This window comes from Echeneis naucrates, chromosome 8 (assembly GCF_900963305.1).
Source record: "Echeneis naucrates chromosome 8, fEcheNa1.1, whole genome shotgun sequence".
NCBI classification, from domain to species: domain Eukaryota; kingdom Metazoa; phylum Chordata; class Actinopteri; order Carangiformes; family Echeneidae; genus Echeneis; species Echeneis naucrates.
The window spans coordinates 9,977,620-10,002,939 of NC_042518.1; the positions used below are offsets into that span (position 1 = coordinate 9,977,620).

Genomic DNA, 25,320 nt, shown 5'->3' on the forward strand with positions numbered 1-25,320 from the left:
TTTCAAATGTCAGCAAGAGAAAAAGAACAAATATCAAATGGTAAAACCTGACAGCGTTGTGAACTGAGGTGTATTACACTTACTTGGGTCTCTAAAGGTTCCTGTGCATCCGAAGGAAATTCATGTGGAGTGAATAAAATGAAAGACACTAGTCAGTAAGTGTCCTTTAATGATAGAGCATTAACTTGATGTATTAGTTTTAAAGACATTTCAAAAGGGAACCATGAAGAGAATAGAAAATATTCTCATCCTTTCACTGCCTTTCTCCTCTTTCCATCTCTTTCACATCCAACCTCCCAGCTATAACCAGACACACAAACACACACACACACAGTCAGTCAGTATTAATTTTGATTTATGCAAACTTAGTCCTGTTTGTCTGGCACCATATCTCTCCAACATTTACATCCAAGCAAATGCTCTGGATATTTATTTACTACCACGAGTGATACCTTGATACATGCATTATTCATGCAATACCTTGTACTGTAGCAGCAATGTTTTCTTTTACAAAGATGTTGTGCTATTCCTTCCAAATTGCCAACACACAACAAAGCATAAGCTTCAGTCGCCCAAAAAGCGAGACATGTTCATTTTTAATATTTAATGTGTAGCGTGACTTTAATCAACGTTCTTATTCGTTGGTGGTGTGGGCAATTAGACATTCTAATGAAGTGCTCTCCCCACTTCCTCTCCCACTCTCTGCTAAAAATGTCTTGGCTGCCAGGCCTGTGGCCATCAGGCTTGATGTATTGTGTGGAGAGGATTTAAAATATTTAACAGCAACGCTGACTTAAATTTCTGTCATCAGACACTCGGCCTGATACACTCAGCCAGACACCAGCCACATGTCGTCACAGTTCTCCCTTACCGAGTGAATATTGGTGCTGTAGAGGAGCAATTACGAGAACATGTCTAATTCAGCAGTTATAGGCATCCAGAGAGTGCAGGGGGGAAATGCAGCAATATGAAAAAACAGCTACCAGGCTGTTTAGAGAGTCCCACTCTAAGGTAAAAGTAAGTGCACACACACAAAGGCAATTAAAGTGAGCACTCACACCTGACCGACCTACATCCAGACAGACTCTCCCTGGAAGCTGAGCAGGCTGCATGATCTCTTTCTTCGGCCATCATAATTTAAGCGGACTACATTTTTCTGCCTGGAAACAGTAAAACTGTCCTCCAGGTTCCTGGCAGTCACAACTGTAGCTAAAACTTCTAATCAATTTGTGGCTGTTCTCATGAAGAGTCAAGATCGAGCCAGATGGCTGGTTAGGCTGTAGGCACTGCTTGGCACTGTTCTTGCTCTAGCCTAGTGAATCCGTCTGACAGCAACAAAGTCTGAAAACAACACACGCATACACATGTGCGAGCACTGAAAACACAACTGTGAGTGTGTGTATACCGTGTCAAAGTACTGACATAGTAACAGACAGGGACGGCAAGCTGAGTGCACACTGCATACACGCACATGTGCTGACATGGCTGCACGTGTTTATGAGGAGCTCACCGGTAGAGTTGAAGACACCAGGCGAAGGTGGGGTGAAGCTCTCAGCCAGCAGAGTGTTGTAAGGAGAAGTACCAGTGCGAGTCTGTAACACTGGGTTTGTCAAAAGGTGGTTGCCCATGGTGGCTGCAAGACACAAACATAAAAAAAATAAAATAAAAATAATAATAAATATAATCAGAAACAGGCTCTTATCTTTGTGTGAAGCGAACCCATGCACACAATGGGTACAATATTCTAAAACTCATGTTTCAAGGCTCGGTAATAACATCTGGAATCATAAAAATATTTACTGTTTATTCAGATGGGGTTATTTTTGTTATGCCAACACTTTATGGAGTAATGCATTTCACAGTGTTCTCCTCCATGTTTATACCTGCTGATTGTAACCTTTGAGTAAAAACACAATTGCAGAAGAAAGGTACTATTCGGAGCAATGCCATACATTTTTCCCCTTTGGGGAACAAATGACAATGAAGTCAGTTGGGGGGAGAACAGTAATGCATGCCATTATGTAGTCTAAAGGTGCAGCCACTGAAACACAGTTAATTTCACAGTGAAATGTGAATGCCACAACAAGACAAATATAATTCAAAGAAATGGCACACTGAAAATGTTGTATAATGCCCATGTATGGCTCCAGCCTGAGGCAAGTTGAACAGAAATGCCATGAAATTAAAAATAGGACAGCATGACGGAGAGTAGTCCAAGGCAAAGTGCAACCTTCAGGTCCCACGCCTACCGTTCATCACACAGCGAGGGAGCAGGGAATTCTAAAAAATAAAATATGCACTCACAAACAGCTATTTATTTGTCATATTCTGTCCTCTTACACTTCTCCTGTCCATCTTTCTGGCATGCCACCCCCCCCAACCACCCACCCTCTTCTCCCTCCATTCTCTGGCTTACTCTGCTTTGTCTTCACTGAAACCACATTTTCTCAGTTCCTCCTGCCAGAATTTTTTCAAACACCACCAAATTAGTTGGGATTAACTGCCTGTGTGTACTATCTCATAGGAATATCCTGTAGAAAATTAAAGGAACTAGTTTTAAGTGGGGAGAAAAAGTAGGGCAAGGGGAATCATGGGAGGCTGAGTGTGTGTGTGTGTGTGTATATATATTGCCTGCCTTGTCTTCTGGACACATTACTATTGTCAGGAAGAAGATTGCAGTTCATGAAGAAGTGAAGTGGAGAAATCAAAGCGATCCGAGATGCCAGTGATAACAACGCAGCATCTTGCCTCCAGATTCGGCCTCTTTAATTACTCCTTCATGATAGTGGCTCTCTCCATATCTCTCTTTTCTTCCCTCTCCCGCTCCCTCCCTTGCTCCCCCTTTCTGCCAACTGACAAACTTTTTTTCAGAAGCACAGAAGATAAGGGCTTCAGAGCACAGTTGTTTGTGTTTGACAGTGCAACATGGAATGATCCACATTGTGTGCCTCTTCCAGACCTGCTGATTACTCTATTGTGACAAAGAGCCACAGAAACCAACCTGCCCAGCCAGCAAACCCCCCCCCCCCCCCCCCCCCCCCCCACACACACACACACGCACGCAAGCACACCTCATACATCTAGCTCACTCATAACACCCCTCTTCCTCAGCCCCTGCCTTGCTCCTGTCACTCTCCTCAATTAGAATAATTACCCCCTGTTCGCTCATACGCTAATCAGTTCATTAAAAACAAAATGGAGGAAATTAGCATAGAGAGTGATGGCTGATTTAGCAACCGTGTCTGTGTCATCATCAACACCCCCCTTCCGAGTCTGCAACCTGAGCCAACCTTGATCGTCTCGGTGTCGCCGATGGCGGCAGCAGTGACGCCACCAGTTGCTGAGGCTAAGACAATAACTGTAATAATAGTTCATGTGATGTGCAGAATTCACAGGTTGCTGCATTTGCCACTGAGGTCAGGCGAGGAAGATATTGATGTGATAGTGGCCATAATATCAGTAATTGCCTGGTGTGAAATGATCTGGGATATATACATGATTACGAACACAATCAAATGTTTTTCTGCGGAGAAAAGGCATTTCTTAATATAGACTGGCACAAACATGCGACTGTATAATTAGCTTTATCTTTGAGTAAAAATTTTTAGTAAATTTGACAAAATTCTAATTTCTGATACATGTGAATGTGCCTTCTTTCAAATAAATTAGTATTATTCATTTTAAATGCTCAGAAACTCTAAAAACACTTAAATCTGCTTTACTATAGCAGCACATGTCAAGCACATGTACTGCTACCAACAACTGGTCCTCTTGCTGCAAGGATCTGTTTACACCATTTTCATTTTCTTTTATTTAATAACTTATTTTTTGTTCAACATCAAGACAACATCAATATATTGTATCTAAGAATGCATGTATCTGTGTGCATTTAAGCATGAATAAGTTAATGGTGGTGAAGCAGAGCGGTAATACAAGGCGCCCTCACCACGGTTCAGTGTTGGGGTGCTGTTGATATCTCCTGCCATGAAGGAGGATTCTGTCTGTTTCCGAACCGTGTCGTTCCACATCCTGCGGATCCGACTCTGGATGAGGGAGCAGAGCGCAGTGAACAGCAGCAAACAGACAACAAGTTAAATATAGAAACACGGCGGGTAGACTTTGTAACTCAGTAGGTCTGCTGTAATCAAAACTGTTGGGTTCGCTGTAATCCACAAAGAACAATATGAAAACAAGCCAGATAAAGAGACAGAGGCGTTGGGTAAATGGGCACACAGCTATGTCACGTTATCATGAGGGGCGCAAATAAACTCAAGACATGATAGCAGTAGCTGATACAATTGTTATTTGGAAATGTCTTATTATATTGTGGGATAGCTTGTTTGTCAGGACGATCCATCAGTGTGTGCGTGCGTGTCTGTGGCATTATAAATGCGTGCTTCCAGATGTCTCGTATGGTCCCTGCGTCTATATATAGCACATGCATGGACTTCAAAGGATATCTACATTAATGAGTCATCTACTCTCTCGTAAACGCAGGGGACTGCCAGGAATTGATGGAAACATGAAAGTAAAATTTCACAACAGAAGTGAGTAAGTTGGCTAATTAGAGCAGATTTTCAGCTAAATCTAATGAAGACATCACACTGTATATTAAGATGAAACATGTTTCCATACGGTTCTGTCGCAAGCAAGCAAAATGTACAGTAAAACAGGTGCTCTCTTTCCATGTCTTTGTCACTGAAAAATTATAACAATGCGGATGTGGGCTGAGAAGTAAGTAAATTTAAGTTCTTTTGAAAGTAATTGGTGAGTCACTGGTATTGATCATCGATCAAGCCCCCGCAGATACACCCATTTCATACTTCACAATCTTACATAACGGACCCTTTAGAAATACCAGGAGGATGAAGACATTTCTCTTGTTTCTGACTTTTATCATCTATTTAGTCTTGACAAAAGTTTAGACAGTGTTGCAAAAAAAGTAAAGCATTCCTCTGAAATAAGCGGATTTATGATGAAAATAAGTAAAATTCTTTTGCAACAAAAGCAGGTTTTTTTTTTTGGTTCAGAGAAAAACACCATTTTAAAACACAACATTGGTCTGATTGATGTGAAAGAACACACAGGTGTCCCTGCAGTTTGCCCGTGCATTCATTGTATGTGTGGATCTGTTCTGCGCCCACCTGTCTGTGGGCTGCTGCGTGGCGAGCTTGGCTGCCGCTGTAGTAACGGTTGTTGGCACGCAGGCCTGCGTTTTTCAGGGAGCCGTGGGAGCTGGTGGTGGAGGTGCGGCTACAGCAGTACGAGTGACGAAGACACTTACTGTACTCCTTATGGACCTTATAAAAAAATAAAAAAAATTAACAACAGCCCAATGGGAGATTATTAAAATCAGCCATAAACACAAAGAAGATTTTATCACACCGTTTAAGAAAAATATACTCAATGCAACCATTTTAACACACTGTATATGCTGACCCTTCATCCATCCATCCATCCAGCCGCCTTGTATTGTTACCTTCTTCTGCAGGGCGCAGTGGAAGATAAAGATGAACATGCCCTGAAAGGCGTTGAAGGTGGTAAAGAGATAGGCCATAATCACTGTGTTCTCATTGATAAAGAGGAGGCCGAACGCCCATGTGAGCCCCAGAAGGAAGAGCAAAGCAATGGCTCCCAGAGCCCATGACCTGATGGAAGGGGACAAAAAAAGAGCGACACTGATTAATCCATCAAACTGTAGCTAACTTAGCATACATTTGTTTTACATCTGTCTATTTTGGGGAAACAACAGCAGCCACAACAATAGTTTTACACTCATTGAATTTTTTTAACTCACTTGATATTATCGAGGCGGCTGGAGTCAGGTTTGAGTGCTGAGGAGTTACGGATCATCTTGTGCAACGTGATCATGAGGAAAATGAGGTTGAGCTAAGGACAGAAGATAAGAAGAGTCAAGTGACTGGGTAGTGAACTTTCTAGTTTGCTCCAAAACCGCCATTAATAGCCCCAAAAAGCAAACAGTATGAAATACTTCTACTGTGTGATATCAAAATGGAGAGGCGAATAATGTTCTGTCTGACAGTAATGCTAATACCATAATAACAAATGAAACGGGTCCAATGAAGCTCCAGATGAAGTAGTTATCCACTCGTAGCCAGCATCTGGAGTGACACAGAGGAGAGGAGAGTTTTACATGCAGCTAAGCTCGTGAACAAACACGCACACGCGCACACACTTTTTCCCTGTCTCGGCGGATTATGTTATGAAGGCTAATCATCAGGCTTTGGCTAAGTGTGTTCAGAAAAGCCAGTCCATGGGGAGGTGCAAGAGCCGTTCACACAGCACTGCATATTACATTTCTGGCTGGGGGAATAGCATAATCCTACTTCTCAATCTGCAGGTGCAAAAGGCCCGTCTTCACACGTACGCTTTTTTGGTCCCATAGCTCCTGTAGTCTATGGCTGCGGAGATGCCCACCACCAGCGCAGGGAAGCAGTAACCACACAGATAGTAGTACTTTTTGCGGGAGTACTCGCTCTCAAAGACCTCCACCAGCATGAGATAGAGCTGCACACCCTCCAGACACATCCAGGAGAAGGCAGCCAAGAAGAAGAAATGCAGAAGGCCAGCAAAGATGGGACAGGCAATCTGAGAGTAGCAGTCAGGGAGAGAGCAGAGACAAGAGAAGATGAGGAATGAAAGTATTAAAATGAAGAAGGGGAAACAGTTAAGATCAAGGCATATAACTGTGTGTGAAAAATAGAAGGAGGCAGAGCAGAGTTTGGTGGCAGTTCTGGACATAACAGGAAAAATTTTAAATGACAATGATCAACTGCGTTTTATTGAATGGCAATTCATATCGCAATGCAGTAAATATTTTATTTGGTAATGTAACGACGCACCATCTCATCGCAGTCACCTTACAGTAAAAATGGACAGTAAAGATCTTGTGTTGTTAAAGGGAAAAGGTGTGTTATCAGAGAATTAAAGAGAGTGATGCGCTTCTATAAAAAAAAGAAAAATTCGAGTAATATAGTTCCTTGCAAAGAGATCAAAGGAAAAGCCCCATTCATGAGTGAGAAGCTAACATTCTTGGCAGGTGTCATAGGAACGTGTGGCTACGAACTCACGTGGTACTCCGTCTTGTCGATGCCAATGAGGAAGAGCAGCTCAGCGATGAAGAGGTTGATGCAGAGATTCTTGTGGATGGTGTTACGGTCAGTCTGCAGGCCCCGCAGGAAGCAGAAGGTGGAGATGCAGATGGCGAGACATACGAGGGAGATGACAATGCCCACCCAGGTGATCACAAACAGGATTAATTCATGCATACGGCCCTGGTACTGAGGGAGAGTGGTGAAATTAAAAGTAGGGACGGGGGGTTGCCCAAAGAAGCACAGCAGAAGAAAGACAGAGGACAAAGCAAAATATAGATGGGATAATAGTACAGGGATGAGATAATAGGAGATAGATAGACAGAAGAAGGGGGAGGGGGAGAGAAAACACAAAATTCCTTTATTTAATATTTGTAAATATATGCAAGGAGCTAAACTGTAGAGACAAGAGACAAGGCGTTCTGAAAAAAATACATGACATTCAAATGCATGTGAATGTCAACGAGAAGTAGCAGGACATGAATTTGTAAGTGTGTGCCTCCGTGAATGTCGGCGTGAAAGAAGGAAAAGAGGAAATTCAAAACAAAGAGCTTGTCAGCCTTGAGAGGGTACATTAATGTGCATGTGTGTGCGGATGTGTGACTGAGAGTGAGCGAACGCTAATACTCACACGAATGAATGTCTGCATAAATTACCCAGGCTTCCATTTTAACCGTGTGTCTGCCACACCCTTGTTTACTCACGTCGGGCTCGTGGTGAGTCATAAGAACGGCGAAGTTGGTCAGGTGGCTGCAGGAGCAGGTGGTGTGTGTGTTGTTGGCGTCTAGCAGCCTGCAGCCCTGCGACGACCACTGCCCCGTCATGGAGCGCTCCGAGTAGTTCCAGAAAGAGCAATTTGGAGTGTAATAATTCTCCAGCTGAGGGAGAAGAAAAACAAGAGGGATGATGGAGAACGAAGAGAGCTCACACACCAGAATGTAAATGAGGGCTGATAAAGAATGAGTCAGGTCACCTCTAGGTGTTTGAGTGTGAAGACCACTGGTTCAGTTAGAAAAACTCTGCTGGACTCTTTGTTGATAGACGCCGCAATTACATTGGAGTTTACCGCCAGGCGCTTCTTCTCATGGCTTGGCCCGTCCATCTCCATCTTCACCGTAGCGTTCTCAGTGGACAGAAAGGATCCCAGGTTTTTATAAAGAATGAACACCACCTTGACTTGTCCTGTACGTGGAGGGAAAGAAAGGGCAGAAAGATGAAGAGAAAGTGAGTAAAAGAAAGAGAGCATGGGAACAGGAGGAAAAAGAAGAGAGAAATCAATATGAAAAAGAAGACACAGGGAGAACAATGAAGGAGAAAGAAGGGGAGGGAAAGGGCAGGAGAAAGAGACCAAATACAGAAATCGGGATATAATATGGTAATGGCAGCGAGAGTGACAGAGACAGAGAGCAGGAAGTGACAGGGGGAGTGAGACAGAGACAGAGAGAGAGAGTTAGTGAAGGTTAGAATGATGGTAAGGACCGTTTCATTTTGACTGGTGGAAGAGAGCGAGATTTAATGTGGAGGGCAATGGAACATTCATCCCTCAAGCATTCACAGATCTCTTATTATTCCATATGAATATTTCATGTGCGTTTGTTTCAATCATTCTAATCTCGTTCCCACTGCAGAGCCGCGAGGAGACAGAAAACAGGAAAGGGTAGGGGATGAGGGGCCAATGGAGGGAGGAGGGGAGCTGGTGGGGTGGAGGATGATTGGGGGGTGGGGGGTGGGCTGTTAGAAACAAGAGAGATGAGAGAGGGGGATAAGATGGTGGAGAGAACGAGTAAGGGAATGGAAGGGGGAAGAGAGGGAGTGCTGAGATTGCTCTGTCAGACCGGGGCCGATTGTCATCTACACGCCTCCCCAGCTATTCTATTAAGACTGCTGTTAAGAAACCATCAGGAAAAGAAATTGTCTCAGCGCTTTTGTTAATCTGATTAGCCTATTATTATGAACCAATAACTTAGTCAACTGCATGCAGATTGTTTTAAGCTTGCATGAAAATGCAAATGGAAACATAAGATATCCGGCTGCACAGGACAGAACCATTTTTCAGTCCCGTGGATGAGGGGTGGGGGGGTGGGGGGGGTTGCTGACCATTGCGACTGTACTGTTTGATCGTGGAGGCTGAAAGCCGGATGGTGCTGTCGCTGGCGTAGTTCTGTGGGAAGGACAAGTCCTGCAGGTCCATCTCTGTGTTCAGAACGTGCACCTCAAGATCTGATGGTGGAAACACACAAGGAAAAAAAAAAAAATTAAAGACATGAAGAAGAAGAAGAAAGAGAAGGAGAATCAATGGAAAAATGTTGAGTGAAAATTCCAAGTATTGTGGTTCATCCATATGTCTGCCATCTTTAACACCATCTAAACGGATGTCTTACCTATGCTAGGTGCTCTGTCAGAAAATCGATTCCCATACATGTTGTTGGCCAGCAGGAAAGCTCCTTTTTCCACAACGTCCAGTAGCATGGTGGCAGTGTGGGCCTGTTCCGTGCTGTTCATGTCCTGCCACGCCTCCAGAGCCTCGGGCCGTAGCAAGTTGTCTACTGTCTGCACCACCGCCTGTCACAATCAGGTGTTGTACCATTAGTTACTGCCGCTGAAAACACTCAACCACGAGGTACAGGTAATAAAACAAAACCAGAAAATTGGTTGGAAAATTGCTCATTTTATAAGGAAATGCAAATATAGCAACTCTTTTTCACGAACAAACGTTTTATCGCGCCCCTAAAATCTTCAAGTAGGTTGAAATTCACTTCAACTTTTTCTGCTTTACTTGCCCATACAAAATAATGTAAAGTGCACATCGAAGAATTTATTATTAGCAGTCATTTAGTGTGACAGCTAACTGCACATGAGGGAAAGGAAATATCAGTTGATAATAAGGCAGTAATGATACGTTATTGGTTTAGTGCCATTTAGCACGCAATTCTGAGTGTACCAAATGGCACAGAAAAATACTTTAAGAAAGTGATTTGTAGGCAGATTCCCAGACCTCTAATAACTAATCATTAGACATTGGTTCATTAACACAGTTGCTAGCAACCCACTCCCCATTCTCAGGAAGTGCCATTAGCCAATAATTAACTAGTCAGTAATTAAATAACTAATTATCAGTTAGTTCCTGGATTTTTTAATACTTGATGATTATTCATTTTTTGTCGAAAAAAGTGTAAACAAATGAGTTAATAAATTAGCAAGTCAAAGTTCGAAGTCACCACTATTGCTCTGTAATTTCCTAGAAACTCACCACGCCCCTGCACTACATTTATTACTGTGCTATGTCAGACATCTTACCATTCTATTTCACACTTACAATTCATTTAATGGCAATTTTGATGGTTGTATCAGCTATCCAATTTATTGGAGTAGCTTGCTTGATGAATCATGTAATTCTCTTGCACGGGCCTCTCAAAATGAAGGATTGACTGCCGTATGGAATAAGGAGCGTTGCTGTTAACAAAATGATTTCGGCATTAAAGCCTGCCACACAACCACAGCGGAGAAGGATGGAGGCTGTTTTGGGTTTATCCTCTGACCAGTGGCTTTATACTGAGCTGGCTTGCAATGAGTGACAAAAAATTATTCTCCAGTTCTGTACTACGCAGCAGCAGCCTTTACTTCATCCAGCAGAGATGAGACGATGTGGTGTCCGATTACAGTATGCTGCAGACAGGTCAAGACACACAAAAGAGCGTGTGCTGCAGAGTGCCGCATTTCATCATTACAAAGAAGCATACACAAGGCCTTTTCATGAGATTAGATTACAGCTTTCTCAGAACCGAAGATATTGCGCAAATATTGAAAAAGCACAGAAGGGTGTACTAACACAAACTGTTGCCTTTCATGCTATTGTCAAAATTACATTTTCTCAGAGCCGCAGATATAGTACCTTATTGTACAACACAACAAGGCTAATGCCAATATTATGCAATTAGGGTGTATCGCAGTGCAACAAAGCAAAGATTATGTCACAGCTGAGATGGCTTCGATGTTAGCCGAAGCCAGTTTTCGAAGACGTGTACACCAACTACAAATCAGCTTTCACTGCTCTGGGAAATACTACACCAGCATTTAGATACTGTACATGCTGTCTGCCAGGAGGTCTACCAAAGCTTACTCACACTGCTCTTCAATACAAACGAGAAATTCCATGAAGTGATGACTCCAAAGGCAATATAAATCATAATACAGAGCACTGAGCCTAGTCTGCTCAAGGATTTATCTTCCCTCAGTTATTTTAAGTCACATAGCAGTCCTACTCCACGGGCATGTAAAGGAGGCAGATAACAGAGAAAAGCTACCTGGATGTAGGCCCGACAGGTCCGTTCTCGCTTCTGCAACTGGAGGGAAGAAAACAAAGGCTGGAATTAAATAGCTAAACACAGAAACTGTAAATTAAAAACTCACTGGTCCTTGCATGTGCACTCGGGGGGTAAATTCGAATTAACCTCCGTGTGCTTTTCTAATGCTTGGATTAAATATAGCAGGGGAGTATGCATGTGCGTGTGCGTACATATCCTCTACCTTGTTGTAGTTTCGTGTTGCTGACTCCTTGTTTCCAGGCCGTAGAGCTTGAAGCTGAGCATCCAGTATGTCCAGCAGTTGCTCAATTAGTCGCACGGACGAGCTGACATCTCCTGCCTGGATGCGACCCCGTGTGTGGTTCACCAGCTCTCCAGCGATGTTGGCAGCATTCTCACCGCTCTTTATCTGCACACAAAGACACGCACACACGCAGATGTTTGCATACAGTTATATTATAAGGACCATAAAACAGATGTGCTTTGATGAGTTGAGTCATATTCACAGCTGCTTAAAAAAATCTAAACTAAATTGTTTGCATACATGCCAAGAGTACAAAAGGCTTTGTTCACTGCAATTAAAAAAAAAAAAAAGAAGAAGAAGAAGAAAGCATATTGTTTGTTTGGTTATCAGATTTTCCCCATTATTCTCTCCCAAAAAGGATCTTTTTTACTAGCTTATGTTGTATCATGTTATTAAAGATGGACCTTGCAGAATTTTATTATTTTTTTTTTTAATTGCCCTCATGGTGTTTCGCTTGAATATCACTCCCTTAGCAACCACTTTCCAATTGCAATTGATTTTTGCCAAAAGGAGTGGGTATAATGGATTCCTCCAGTGATGTTACTCTTCAATGTGACGTTGCACACCCTTCCAGGCACATGCACACACTTAAAAAACATTTTAGAAAGACAGTTAAGTGTCTGCGTGGTTGAATGAACAGAGTTCTCCTGCAGAAATATGGCCACCATTAACCACTTAAATTTTACTACACTATTGTGTGGTCTTTGCAAAAACTGGGCGCTAAGCTATTATCATTGCAAAACACTAACAGACCATGATGCAAAGCAATTGTGCAGGTATAATCCATTATGAAACCTTGATGTAGAAAATGAATTTGGAGAGTAGATCCTAATCAGCGAAGCCTGATTCTTAAAAATAATGTAACCTGACTGTAATTAAAGTATTTTAATGGGAAAAAAGAGAGTTAATCAAGTATTAAGAGCAGATGCCTTGTGATGAAGGGCCAGTTCAAATGAGTCTGTATTTTAATCAGGTCAGCCTTGGAGATATGTTAATGTGTGTGTGTGTGTGTGTGTGTGTGTGTGTGTGTATGGAGGTGGACAGAGAGGACAGTGGGGGCAGTGTGGTAGAGGAAGGAGACGGACCCTTAGCTGGGGGGTAGAACTTCAGGTCTCACCTTCTGGGCCACCTGGTTGACCCATGGGGAGGTGCAGTTACTCAGGTCAGGACCCCGCGGGTTCCACATGACCTGCTCCGCCAAGCACTGGAACGAAGCAATGCCTGGAGACGAACACAGGGAAAAGAGAAAGGGAGTTTGGGTGGGGGGGGGGGGGGATATAATGGAGAGATAATAACTGTTAGGTGTCTGCAATTAAAAGGAAAGTGTGGAGGAGAGAGATGAGTACAAAAATAAGTGTGACAGATCTTTTTTTTTCTTTTTTTTTACCCAGGAAAAATGGGATGAAATGAATTTTAAAAATGCAGTACTCAAAGTGTTTGAAGATGGGAGAGTTAGATGGAGGGAGGAAGTTGGGTAAAACATCTGAAGGAAAATGGGTCAGAAGTGGGAAAAGGTTAAATGATGGAGTGTATGGCAGTGAGAAAGTGAGCAAAGAGGGACGGAGGAAGAAAAATGACAGGGGGCAGAACGGTCTTTCGTGCTGTAGAAGAAAACTGTTAAAAAAGGAACATATGCACACCTAACATTTACTGTGCACACACAGGCAACCACCAGAGACATCAAGCATGATCCCTGACTGTCAAATAAAAAACGGCTGAAAGGAAGCGTCGCCTACCAACCATTATACCCAGCTAGGGTTCAGAGAAAGGACACCGGGAAGGGATGAAGCCATAGAGGAGTATCTGCTCTTACTAACACAAATAACCAGCGAAAGTCACAAAGACAAGGTGGGAAAAAGACGAGAAGTGAGACCACAGAGAAAGTGAGAGAAGGGAGGGAGAGAAATGCGAAAGAAGCAGAACGGAAGAGCGGAGATGACAAAAACAATGCTTCAACACTTCGCAGTTGTGGAAAGATCAGAGCAGATGTGGCGTTGTATTTCATTCCCACTTTTTCTCTCGTTCCCTCAGATTTTTTTCCCCTTACTCCCATTTTCACTATACTATCCTCCATCGACCACAGATTGAGTTTGAGAGCTCTGCCAAGATGTGGCAATTAAGCCAGCTAATTTAATGTTACTGCCATTCTCACAGAGAGAAAATACAGAAACATTGAAAGGAAGATGGAGGGAGTTGCTTTTTTTTTCCTGACTAAAGAGGCCTTTTTGATGGCTGCATGTTTGGAGGTATAGAGGCAAGAATGAGGAGAAGAAAATCCTGTGATCTCTAGCCTTTCATTGCATTATTCACGACTTTCAATCAGCTCTGTTTCTGTGGCAGATGAGTCTTTCATTTCTGGAGGACGGGCTTTCAGCCGCAAAACCCTCAGGGACCGTGCCTGCTGGTGGCACCGACGCAGGGACAGGAGAAGACAACAGTGGAAAAAAACAAGTGCAAGAGCACAAACATGCTGATCACTTGGGCGCATGCACAGAGATACTGCGTGCATACTTGTTTGTTTCATCAAGTGGAAAAAATGCATACACACGTTTAAAAATACACACATGCAGCTGTCCTCACCTAGAGATCCTTTGGGACAAGGGCGGTCTACTGTTTCTCCTCTCTGCGTGGTAGGCCACTGGACACCGCGCACCAGCTTCGCTTCACAGACGTGGGGCTCTGGGCCTTGAGGAGGGCGAGGTGGCCGACGGGTTACAGGCACGGTCGCTGTGATTGGTCGAAGATCGGGGTGCTTGTTAATGGAGCCGATTGGGCGTGAGGTTGGGACAAGAGGGCGAGCAGTGGAGGGGCTGGCACTAGAGGTGAATGGCCTAGCTGGAAGAGTGGTGATCACCTGGGTGGTGGTCAAAGGCCCTGAGGTAACCCCATAATAATACAAAGAGAAAGAAGCGAAATAAGAAAAAGTCACAATTAGGCTACAGACGAGGCACAGAATGAGTTAGACACAATTATAAGAGGATGTATGGGATTTGTTAGAGCAACAAAACCCAACAGCAACAGCCCCCCCTCCAAAAAACAAGATCAAGAGAGCGAAGGACACTGATGTGAATGTAAGATGTCTCTCAGAAGTTGAGTTCAAAAGTTACCCCGACAATAATAGGGGCGACAAATACTTTTTGAGCCTCTCAAAGCCTGTTCTCCAGAGAGAGGAGGAGATGCAGAGAAAGCATCATCACAAGTCATAGACAAGTAAATAATTGATCAAATGTATCAGAGAAGTCACCATCACTAACAACCAAACCTAATGCGAAGATAAAAGCAACATATCACAACTACAAAATCCTAACTGATCAAAAGCAGTCAGTGAACAACACTGAGTGCTCCTGCTCGTTTCTCTCTGGGCATCATGCAAGCTTTATACTGGCCTTTATGCGACTCAGATATACGGCACATCTAAACTTCCCTCTCATATTGATGGACTGCCAAAATACAGAGTGGTGTTCTCGTTTTATCTTCCCTCTTATCACTTCAGAATGACTTTTTTCATTATCCATGACACAAAGAAGTTGATATGAAGCGCTATAGCAGTCATACCTCAGGAGCTGTGCTCCACTGTAACTATGGTGGAGGGAAGTACAATGATTTGCTATCAAAGGCATCCAAATGTCAGATAAGAAACATTCACAAACACATTTTGCATTGGCTGCTTGAAGTGTCACTTGGTCAGCCAAGAAGCATCATTTTGTCTTAAAGCAGAGTAAATGCTGGAAATAACAGAGAAACAAATTCCTGATCCTCCTTAATAATAATAATAATAATAATAACAGTGGTACTAAATACCAAGGATGGTGCCAAATATCATGTCGTCATTTATGGGGATAAATCAAAAAACTAACTTGTTCAGACTCTGGGTGGCAGCTTTATATTTCTACAAATGTAAACTATGAAAATGTGTGTTTTCTGAGGGATGACACTTCTTACCTGTGGTGGGGTCTGGCGGGCCAAACTCCAGCGGGTAGCGCAGCACGTTATAGTTGTTCCAGACATAAAGCTGGTTGTCTCGAGGGTTGTAGTCCACAGACGAAATATACTGATAGGGGTTTGGGAAAGCGATGTTGACAGGCTCCTCACGCGCACGGTTAGTGTTGTAGGCATACATAACCAGGTCACCGCCTGCCTCACTGTCATCGTCCTGGTAGACAGACCGCACTGCATATAGCACGCCACACGCCATGAAGGCATTGGATGCCATCCTCTTGTCGAAGCTCGTCTCCCATGTGCCTTCGAAGCGCAGGGTGTAAGGGTTTACCTGTGGCAAAGAAGAGATGCTGAACTCCGGATTTTTTCGGATTTCCGAGGACATCTAACTTTTTTCCTTCATTCTCATTTTTAAAGGTTATAAAATTCAAGAATTTTGATTCATTGATATCCTTTTAATCGCTGTGTGAAGTTTAAAGGTATGTTGGATGGAACTTTGAGGGAACAGACTGCCCGACAGTCGTTTGGTTTTTGTTTCTTTTAAAGAAAAAAATAACCAGCTGGTATAAAGCTATGGTACTAAAATATGAATATTGTGATGTGTTTTTGAGCTTTTTTAAGCGAATAAGGCACAGCAATTTGCCCTTACATTGATATATTTTAAGGAATGGGCCGAGTACATGTGTTTAATCTGTTGATGTTGTTGAAATTTAAGAGATGTTAAGAGATGTTTGAACCCAGCACCACCACACATCTACAAAAAACAATCAAATATTTACCTCACCGGTAAAGATTAGTTTTGTAATATTATGGGATTTAAAAGTAGGCCTGACCTTTTGCAGATGATGTTTATTAGATTTTTCTTTTCTGATCTACAACATCTCATGCACCTCATTTGTCAGTGGAGTTTTGCATTTTTGATTTATAAGTCATTCATGTGTGATCTGTGACCTTTTCCAGATTAGTAAAAAGAGATTTTAACATAATCCACTCTTGGGTCTGTAATACACTTCTCATCCACCTTCTGTGCAGCCATGATGCCCCACCTGGCTGACCACTAGTCGTCCATTGTTGGACTCTGTGGCGTAGATCACCCAGAGGCCATTCTCGTCCACAGCAAGGTCGATGTCTGACTTCCCTCCCCAGCGGTACGGCGAGGTGTCATGGTAGTTTGCGTTTGTGATGATGGCCTCACCGCTCTTTATGCGTGTCCGTAGGTCATACTTGACTATGTTTCGCGTGCGTTCTTTGTTGTAAAATACAGCACCATCATACACCACAAACCCAGTGCCGTCGACTCTGTTGGGCAACCTGTTGGCAGAGAATCAGATGAGGGATGCAGGAATGCAAGAGAACAAGTCAATTTATCTACTCTGCACAATGCAGTCCTTCAGGACAGCTTCACAGTGAGCAAGTTGACGCCACAGTGGAACCGTTCTGCTATCAGCATCCATATCCACACCAAAAGTAAATAAATCAATACAGCAGCAGATGCTATTTGATCATCCGGGACAGTGGGAAGCACCCTCACTTGTACGTGGTGGTGGGTCGGTTCTGTTTGAAGTCTTCCCAGGAGGCATATTCATACAGCATGTCGGTGCGATAGGGGGTCCAGGGCATGACGTACAGACGGTCTCCAGACTGCAGCGGGTCTTTACACCACGCTCCTGCTTGGTGCTCTGCTTCTTGCAGAGAACTGGCCGCCTGCACCCGCAACAGCGTCCCCGGACATACAAAGACTGGAGCAGGAGAGGAGTGTTGGAGCAGAGAGGAGAAGAAAAAGCGGGAGAAAAAGGAAGACATGACAACAAGGCATTGTAAAAGTGAAAGATATCATGAAGATGGCAGGGGAGGGAGTGAGGGAATAGGTAAAGGCCAAAGACCATAGAATACGGAACAAGAGACATGGAGGGGACAGAGGTAAGATGTGAGTAGATAAAAGTAAGTAAAGAGTTGAAAAGGAAACAAAAAGGAGGAGGAGAGCGGGATAGAAGGGAGGAGGTGGGAGTGAGGTGAGGTACATTATCAGATTTAAAATGAAGGAACATATAAAAGCTCATTTGTAGAACATCAGCATTGTGGCTGGAAAGCGTCTGGATATGATAAATGGGAGATTTCTGGCTGCTGACGCGGCTTAGATGTAGTCTCTAATCTAATTTATCTTGGCCTATTTTTTATTTGATGGTACTTTTTTTTTTTTTTTCAAAAGCCTCTGCTTCCCTGCTCTGCTACTGGGTGGTAAAGTTATTGCGGAACTTGTTCTATTAGGACTCAAATTTGGCTCTCAGTCAAGAGTAATGCCTCAAAGAAAAAAGCATCCTGGGGTAATGATGTGAGGTTGGCCAGGCCTCCTCGTCTGCTGCAACTCATACACCCACACTCATACCAAGGGCTCAAAAACAGACAAAACACAGTCCCTGTTCCGAACAGACATAGATGTACACGTGAACACAGAAACTCTCCAACACAATTCATAAACTAATCACACACAAATACATAGACAAGACACACACTAATATACACACATACACACTCAGGATGTCTACTTTAGGCAGGTGGAGGTCATCCACTGGGGACTGGTGTAAATTGGCTGGTTGACGCAGCGTGTCCCTGCCTGACAGAGAGGTTGCCCTGGGACCACTGGGTGTGCCAGGTGATCTATGAGAAAGGCTGCTGGCATCCTCGCTACTCTGACATCACAGCCGTACCAGGGACAAAGAGCAGGAGAGAAAGAGTGAGATAGAGAATGAAAGAGAGAGCGTCGGAGGCACTACAAAAAAAACAGGAGTCCCCAAGTCTCCTCTGCCAGCTGATTTATGTGGTTCCCTGGCTCGAGGTTGCGGCAGAACCAGACACCTGCTGGTCAACTCATGATTGAACGCATCTCTGAAACTAATTGGACGCTGCTGGGGCATTTGGACACAGATGACATACAGCACACATGGATGCACAGGCGGATAAGACACATGCATACCACCCCAATATGCACACAGATAATACACAGCATGCACGCACACATCAACATGCATACATACGCTGTCACACTATGACTGTTAGAGTGACAGATCGGTCTAGGCTCAAACTGTCTTGAATATTGTATGGAGTCTGTCGCAGGGGGAGAATCCTAATAGAGAGATCTGGGAGTTACCTCAGGCCTCTGGAAATCCAGCTTTCTCTTATAGCCTTCTGTCGTGATGCTGTTGGTAGTGGCTGGTGATCTGTACACCAGACCACTTAGGAATCAGCCTGTTGTTTTCTGAAGGGGTCCAACAGGGATTGAGAGAGGCGGCCAAACAGGAATCTAATCAAGCTCAGGCATAAACAAACACTGAATACAGACTCTTCACAGGGAGGAGGGCTTGTCATGCTTCATTGTTGAACCGAAATTTTCGCTCGAGAGTGGGGACGCCTGAGGTGTTTGCTTTGCAAATATGAACGTGGGTGACTGAAATATGCAAAATAATGTTCAGAGCAATGGTTAAATCTGGCGCTTTCAGACAGCTGAACAATGAATTCCTTGACTAACATCTTGTCAGCCCTCCGTCACAACACAATCAAATGACATCTTTATCAGTCTAGACACAGCATGAGTGCATTGTGAATAAGCAAAAGATTTGCTATTAAAAAAAAAAAAAAAATTAAATACAGGCCTTAAAGGGCAAGGTATTATCAGAGGAAAAAGCTACTGTGTGAGAAAAAGACGACCAATAGCAATAAGGCCGTGCCTCAAAAGTGCAATGCTACTGTAGATAGACAAATAAACAGCATGCATAAAGAAAAGCTGTGGCTCTGTATGTAGGTGACCCATAAAGAAAGCCAGGAGCACTCTGCCTCAAGGTAAAATAAAGGACAAAGAAACACAAACATGCAAGCTTGTTCTCTATAGCACGATGGCCTACAGGAAGTCAGTATTTATATGCATGCTTGCAACCAGCTCTACAATTGCCATGAACCTCTGAAACTGATTACGACATTAGAGTATCATGGCAGGTAAATAAACATATATCCTTCTCTGTAAGAACTTGCCTCATGACCATCTATTCCATTAAAGAAAGAAAAAAAGAAAAAAGATCTTATGTGTTTAAATATATATACATCTTACACAACACTAATAATAACATCCAAATAGCAAATCAGACCAGTCGGAGTCATTGTTATTTCTTAGAAAGAAAATAAAAGACATGGCATTTAGGAATAATACTGCTGAATCCGTGCTGTTGGTGTCACTGCAATACGCTATTATTCATTCACCTTGGTCAATGTTGTATCGGCTTGTACTGGTGTGAGCCATTAAGCTTATTAACACTGCACAATAAAACAGAGCATAACCTTATCTGTGTAAATCTAAGTTATTGGTGTTTTATGATCCAATACTAAATATATTAACATTATGTTAGCAGATTGCACGTCTGCAAGCTTTAACTTGACAAGCTGGAGTTACATGCCAGCCATCAGCTTAAAGCTCTGGGTAAAACACAAGCAAAATGTTAGCATTGGATCCACGCTTTTGGAGGTTATATGATATAATTAACAGCGATTGGCTATAATATAAAGGTAAGAGGTAGAAAATGCTCTACAACCTATCACAGCTTCAAAATAGTTGTTGTCTGCAATGCAATTTACTCTTAACACGTTATGCCCACCGGAGTGTCCCTCTAAAAACACTATGTGATTCTGTTCATTATTTCACCTAACCTTGCAGCCCTGGCCTAAATTGCTTTCAGTCTGTACTCTATTGGCCTGATCATCACAATAACTCTGCAGCACAGCATAGACTAACTAGTCTGTCACCTTCTGCCTTCCTTCTCTTCGATATGAATCCTGCCGACTGCCTTTCAGTGAGCCTTGGTGTATTCTAATGAAACGGTCTCTGGTTGGGCCCAGTGTCAAAGGGGCTCATCAGCGGCCTCCAGGCTATACACACAGGCCAGGAGGACACACACATATACATACACGCACACACTTTCACACCCACAAGCCAAACAGAAACAGTGGCCACGCTTCACACCCTGCAAACCCTGCCTAGGGGGCTTCATTAACTCTGACCTGAGCACCCCAGCCTTCCCGGCTGCCTTCCTGTTTACTAGTCTTCTCTGCCTCTCCCTCATTCTGCCTCCCCCTCTCTCGCTCAAACTGTGAAGGGTGATTGTAGCAGCGGGAAGCCAGAGCAGCCAAACCCTAGCAGTAAAGTCTGTAGTACAAGAGGCTATTATGACCACAGTATGAATGAGGTATTAGGAATTAGGCATTAAGCATTAGGCGTATTCCTTGAGATTAGGCATTATCCTAGTCTGGCAAGAGCAGGTTAGCTGGGGTAAGAGCCATCTAGGATTATGTGAGATACTTAGATTAATAGATTAATTCCTATTTGGGTGCTGATGAAAATCTCACAGTCATGATCATCCAAGTGGAGTCACAAGGCAGCGCAGACACTTCTTTACCTTACAAACTAGCCAGATGGCTAATGAAACTTACCTTATCAGGGATTAAAACCCAGGCTGTAGCTATCATACTCTAGCGTGCCAATTACTACCACACATACAGGGAAATACTGCTGTAATAATTGGCTATTTATCTCCATAATCCCTTTCTCAGGCACAGGTCAGCTGTTGCTTGTCAATATGAGGCTGCAGTATAAAATGATGAAAGCGCCAGAACTTTTCAGAAAACGACAGTAAATATCTCCCATAAGTGTCTAACGACAGTTTGTGATCGACTAGTAATGCAATTAAAAGTGAGCGCTGACAGCTTTAGGCTAAATTTAGACTTTTCATTTTGGTTGTCTTCTACAATCCACCATGTTTTCATGTCTGATGTGACAGCATCATGGTGATGGTTAATGTGCGACTTTGATGATCTAAACACCCCCTGTCATTGGCTGGCAGCTGTTTCTAAAGTGGTGTCCTTGTGGTATTTATGTTTTTGGATTTTTTCTTAGCTACAGGGATCTGAGGGCTCTGCTGGCTCGCGCCTTTGCCCAGTCCGCAGTCATGTCCCGCTCACAGGACTGACTGCTGAGAGCATGCTGCTTTAATTGAATCCCACACCTGTTACTGGCAGGTGCAGGATGCAGGCAGCAGGGTGCAGAACGGAGCATGGCATGGTACCCTACATCCATGCTGGACAGTTAATGGGTTTAAGGGTAAGTGTGCGACTGACTGTTGACTCTGTCTCCTGATGGTAGTGTATGTGTGGTTTGTGTTTGTGTGTGTGTGTGTGTGTGTGTGTGTGTGTGTGTGTGTGTGTGTGTGTGTGTGTGTGTGTGTGTAAGCATGTGTGCGCATGCATGTGTGCACTTCAGAGAGAGAAGCAGACAGAGAGAAGAAAGCGTGAAGAAGGAGGTGAGCGTGTTCTGTGTGTGCAAACAAGAGGAGAGTGAGGAGTGGAGTAAGACAGAGTAAATAGGTTATTTCCTGTGAAATGAGAATTAGGAGTGAGTTAATCTGCTGAGGAGTGACATCGTGACAGAGAGAAGAAGACAGCAACAAGGAGGGAGAAGGGGAGGGCTCCCATTGTGTTTCCGCTTCCTTTTAGACTACAAGGGGGTCAAGTCATGGCAGTAAAAAAAAAAAAACAAAAAAACAAAAAAAACACAAAACAGTACAAACAGCCGCGCACGGATATATACACACAGACATACACCCCTAGGACACACACAAGCTCTTAAACAAAGCACACAAGAACACACTGTCCAGACAGTGGAAGAGGCAGGTGTCAAACTGGCACCTTTATCAACCCAAACATTCACCCCAGAGAGTACCCTTCACTGAGACCAAATGCTAGTAACAGCAAGAGATACCGTCCATTGAAAGCAAAGTCTTATCTGCCTTGGGGTGAAACTGACACTGAGTGACAGGAAAGTTGGTCATGGACATGGTTGCAGAGGCTACAGTTTGTGGACACAGTAGACGACAGAGGGACACACCCTGTGCTGGCTGCCTTGAGCGGTGGGGTAACGGTAGGCCTGCACTGCTGTAACATTAGCCTAGCCTGCCACCACCCCACATGTCCCTGCTTCCTCTCTGCTGTTCTGAATCAGGCCTCCCTGAGGTGCTGTCCCTCCATAACGGTCCCAAACCAAACCGCCGTGTTTGATATTCATGACCACCTGCCTCACTCACCTCTCTGTTCTTTGGCTCTAACAATGCAATGACTTCTGCATGTAGAGTCAATCCCTCACGATTCTCCCTATCTCCCTGTGTTAGTGAATAGGGTGTCTGCGCTGCCTCGGTCACATGACTGCTTGTGTGTGGTGGGTCATTCGTAATGAGGTGATGTTGCCTGACTCATCGTCTCTATAGCGACCGGCTGTGCTCCCTCTCTTTCTCCACCAGCAGCCAGTCTTTGTGCTATCCTGTCACACGACGCAGTGGTCTCTTGCTCATTTCCTCTCATTTTTCCAAATCACAGCTAGCTAAACGGTTGTATGAGCGATAGTTTTGTCCTTGCTTGCATGACGGTCTCCATGGAAATACCAGGTATGTGCACAGTAGTCAAACACTGCTTCCTTCTCTCGCCCTTTTTCCTTTAGAAGCAAACAGACTGAAGGTGAGAAAATATGGCGGACACTTGTTTGGTCATGTCAGCACTGATAAACGGAATAGTGTAATGACGTGGCTCGTGTACTCCTCTAGACTGTCAGTGAAAAGGGTGAGAAAAAGGACAGAGACAGTGATCGGAAGGAAAGGTGACTGAGGCCAACAGAGTCTTAAAATAGCGTGACAGTAGGTAGGCTGAAAGAGTGTTGGACAGTCATTGAACAGGATCTCCTGCGTGTTACACCATCACTGTGCAATGCATATCATCCCAATCCCAATCTGTCAATCGGCTGATCAATCAGTGAAGATTAATTTTACAGACATGGGCAAAACAGAAGTCTGGAATGTTAATTCAGCCATAAACAGAGAAAGGAAGTGTGTTCAACAACAGTGAGGGGCTGGATTATGGTGGATAAGGGCAGGAGTGCAGACAAAGGAAAGGGGGATTCACTTTGGTGTTAGTGGGAGGGAAAGTAGTAAATAAATATAACCAGCTGGGTGAGGTACAAGCAGGAGAAGGAGGAGGAGGAGGAGGAGGAGGAGGAGGGTTTTGTAGCTACCTATTCCACCACAAACAGGGAAGTGAGCTAAAATGGCTGCTTGCGGTGGGAGAAAAATGCGAGACAATGATCCATGTTAATGAAAAGCCATGGACATGACACCAGACAAAGAGGTCCATAAACCAGTTAATGGCAACCTCTACATGAGTTAATTCCTCTAACATATGGATCCAGCCATGGGGCCAGACAGGGAAATGGCCAGGGTTGAGACAGATGTGAGTAGGGGACAAGGTTCAGGGAGAGTTGAGGAAGGTGGGGACTGGAGAAGGGGAGCTAGGGCTCATTGGGAACCTGGCAACGATGGCGACTACTCTCAGCCTGACCTCAGATATGGGTCAGGTCTGTCTCTGTGCTTTAAGATGGTAGTGATTGAGGTGCCCGGCCATACTGATTGGGGCTCTTTAGCAGCACTCTTGGCAGGGCTTGGCTGCAGTAGAGAGGCCTTAACAACAGCAGGAGCACTCCAAACGAAGGATACACCTCCCTTCCACGTCCCCTCCCCTCTCCTTCCCCTTAGGAGCTGAACACACAAGGAACCAGGAGGGACTGACTGATGTGGACAGGTGTAAGGAGAACAGTTCACGGTGCATGTGCAACCAAGAAATCAGAGAGGTGATAAACTGTAGAAAAAGAAGGGAGAGAAGGAGAGGAGAGGAAGAGAGGAGCAGTGTAAAAAATGTTTAAAAGAGCCTCGACTGGTTGTGATGGCCAGATGTGATCTGAGAGATAAACCAATCGGAGAAAGGTGAAAGAAAGAGTACAGGAGAAAGAAAGGATGAGAAACACAACAGAGAAATCAGCAGATAAGTCTAAGGACAGTGAGAGAAAAGGAGCTGAATGGAAGTGTGATTCATTAAATAAGGGAAGAGAGACATAATGACAGAAAGACACTGAAGCACCTGAAAATGGGATATTGTAAGAATGATCTGAGAGCAACTTTGGCCAGTTAATGTATTGTCTTTAAATGAAGTTTTTTTTTGTTTAGATTACACCATCAACAAACTTTTAATCAGTCCTGAGAAACTAAAAAGTAAAAAAAAAAAAAAGAAAAGAAAAAAGTGGAAGAAACACAATATGGAGAAAAGGAGCAGCTGAGTGATGTAAAGAGAAAGGGAAGGATAGTTTTTCTTACATCTGGAGGGACAAATAAACAGCAAGAGCCAAATGAGCGGAGCAGCACTGAAGAAATGTGATGAGGAAATGTGATTTATCAAGTGTGTGTGTCTGAGGCAACGGTGAAAAGAAGAGGTGGTTTTTGAAATGGATGGGAAAAAGAGGAGAGATTTGCCATCCATGAGATGTTAGAAATGTATGCTGTCTGTAAATTTGGGCTGAAAAGTGCTACTTCGTACAGGAAAGGAATGAAGTTAATTGTTCGTTTATCTCTCATAGATACTGGACTGACCTCCCATGATGCAATTTTGTGTAACGGTGCAAGTGCTTTTGTACACGTATGTGTGTGCGTGCGTGCAGGTCAGGCTGGTGTCATCAGAACCAAGGAGGAAATCTAGAAGGATTTTAGATTTTTGGTTATAAGTCCAAGAGAGATAGAAAGAGAAGGGG

General features: G+C 43.7%; 1 protein-coding gene across 1 annotated transcript in view; it reads right to left on the reverse strand.

Moving 5' to 3' along the window:
• adgrl1a (adhesion G protein-coupled receptor L1a) overlaps positions 1-25,320 on the reverse strand; it is a 47,212-nt gene that overhangs the window by 1,402 nt on the left and 20,490 nt on the right. Inside the window, exons 5-24 of the mRNA XM_029508641.1 lie at positions 17,191-17,398; positions 16,706-16,970; positions 15,663-15,990; positions 14,301-14,594; positions 12,838-12,941; positions 11,640-11,825; positions 11,417-11,455; positions 9,494-9,674; positions 9,210-9,332; positions 8,086-8,294; positions 7,817-7,990; positions 7,092-7,301; positions 6,389-6,609; positions 6,056-6,122; positions 5,798-5,889; positions 5,480-5,648; positions 5,145-5,300; positions 3,947-4,043; positions 1,511-1,633; positions 84-101 (exon numbers count right to left, since the gene is read on the reverse strand). Of these exons, the coding sequence (XP_029364501.1) occupies positions 84-101; positions 1,511-1,633; positions 3,947-4,043; positions 5,145-5,300; positions 5,480-5,648; positions 5,798-5,889; positions 6,056-6,122; positions 6,389-6,609; positions 7,092-7,301; positions 7,817-7,990; positions 8,086-8,294; positions 9,210-9,332; positions 9,494-9,674; positions 11,417-11,455; positions 11,640-11,825; positions 12,838-12,941; positions 14,301-14,594; positions 15,663-15,990; positions 16,706-16,970; positions 17,191-17,398 (3,264 nt within the window). The remainder of the gene's footprint in view (positions 1-83; positions 102-1,510; positions 1,634-3,946; positions 4,044-5,144; positions 5,301-5,479; positions 5,649-5,797; positions 5,890-6,055; positions 6,123-6,388; positions 6,610-7,091; positions 7,302-7,816; positions 7,991-8,085; positions 8,295-9,209; positions 9,333-9,493; positions 9,675-11,416; positions 11,456-11,639; positions 11,826-12,837; positions 12,942-14,300; positions 14,595-15,662; positions 15,991-16,705; positions 16,971-17,190; positions 17,399-25,320) is intronic.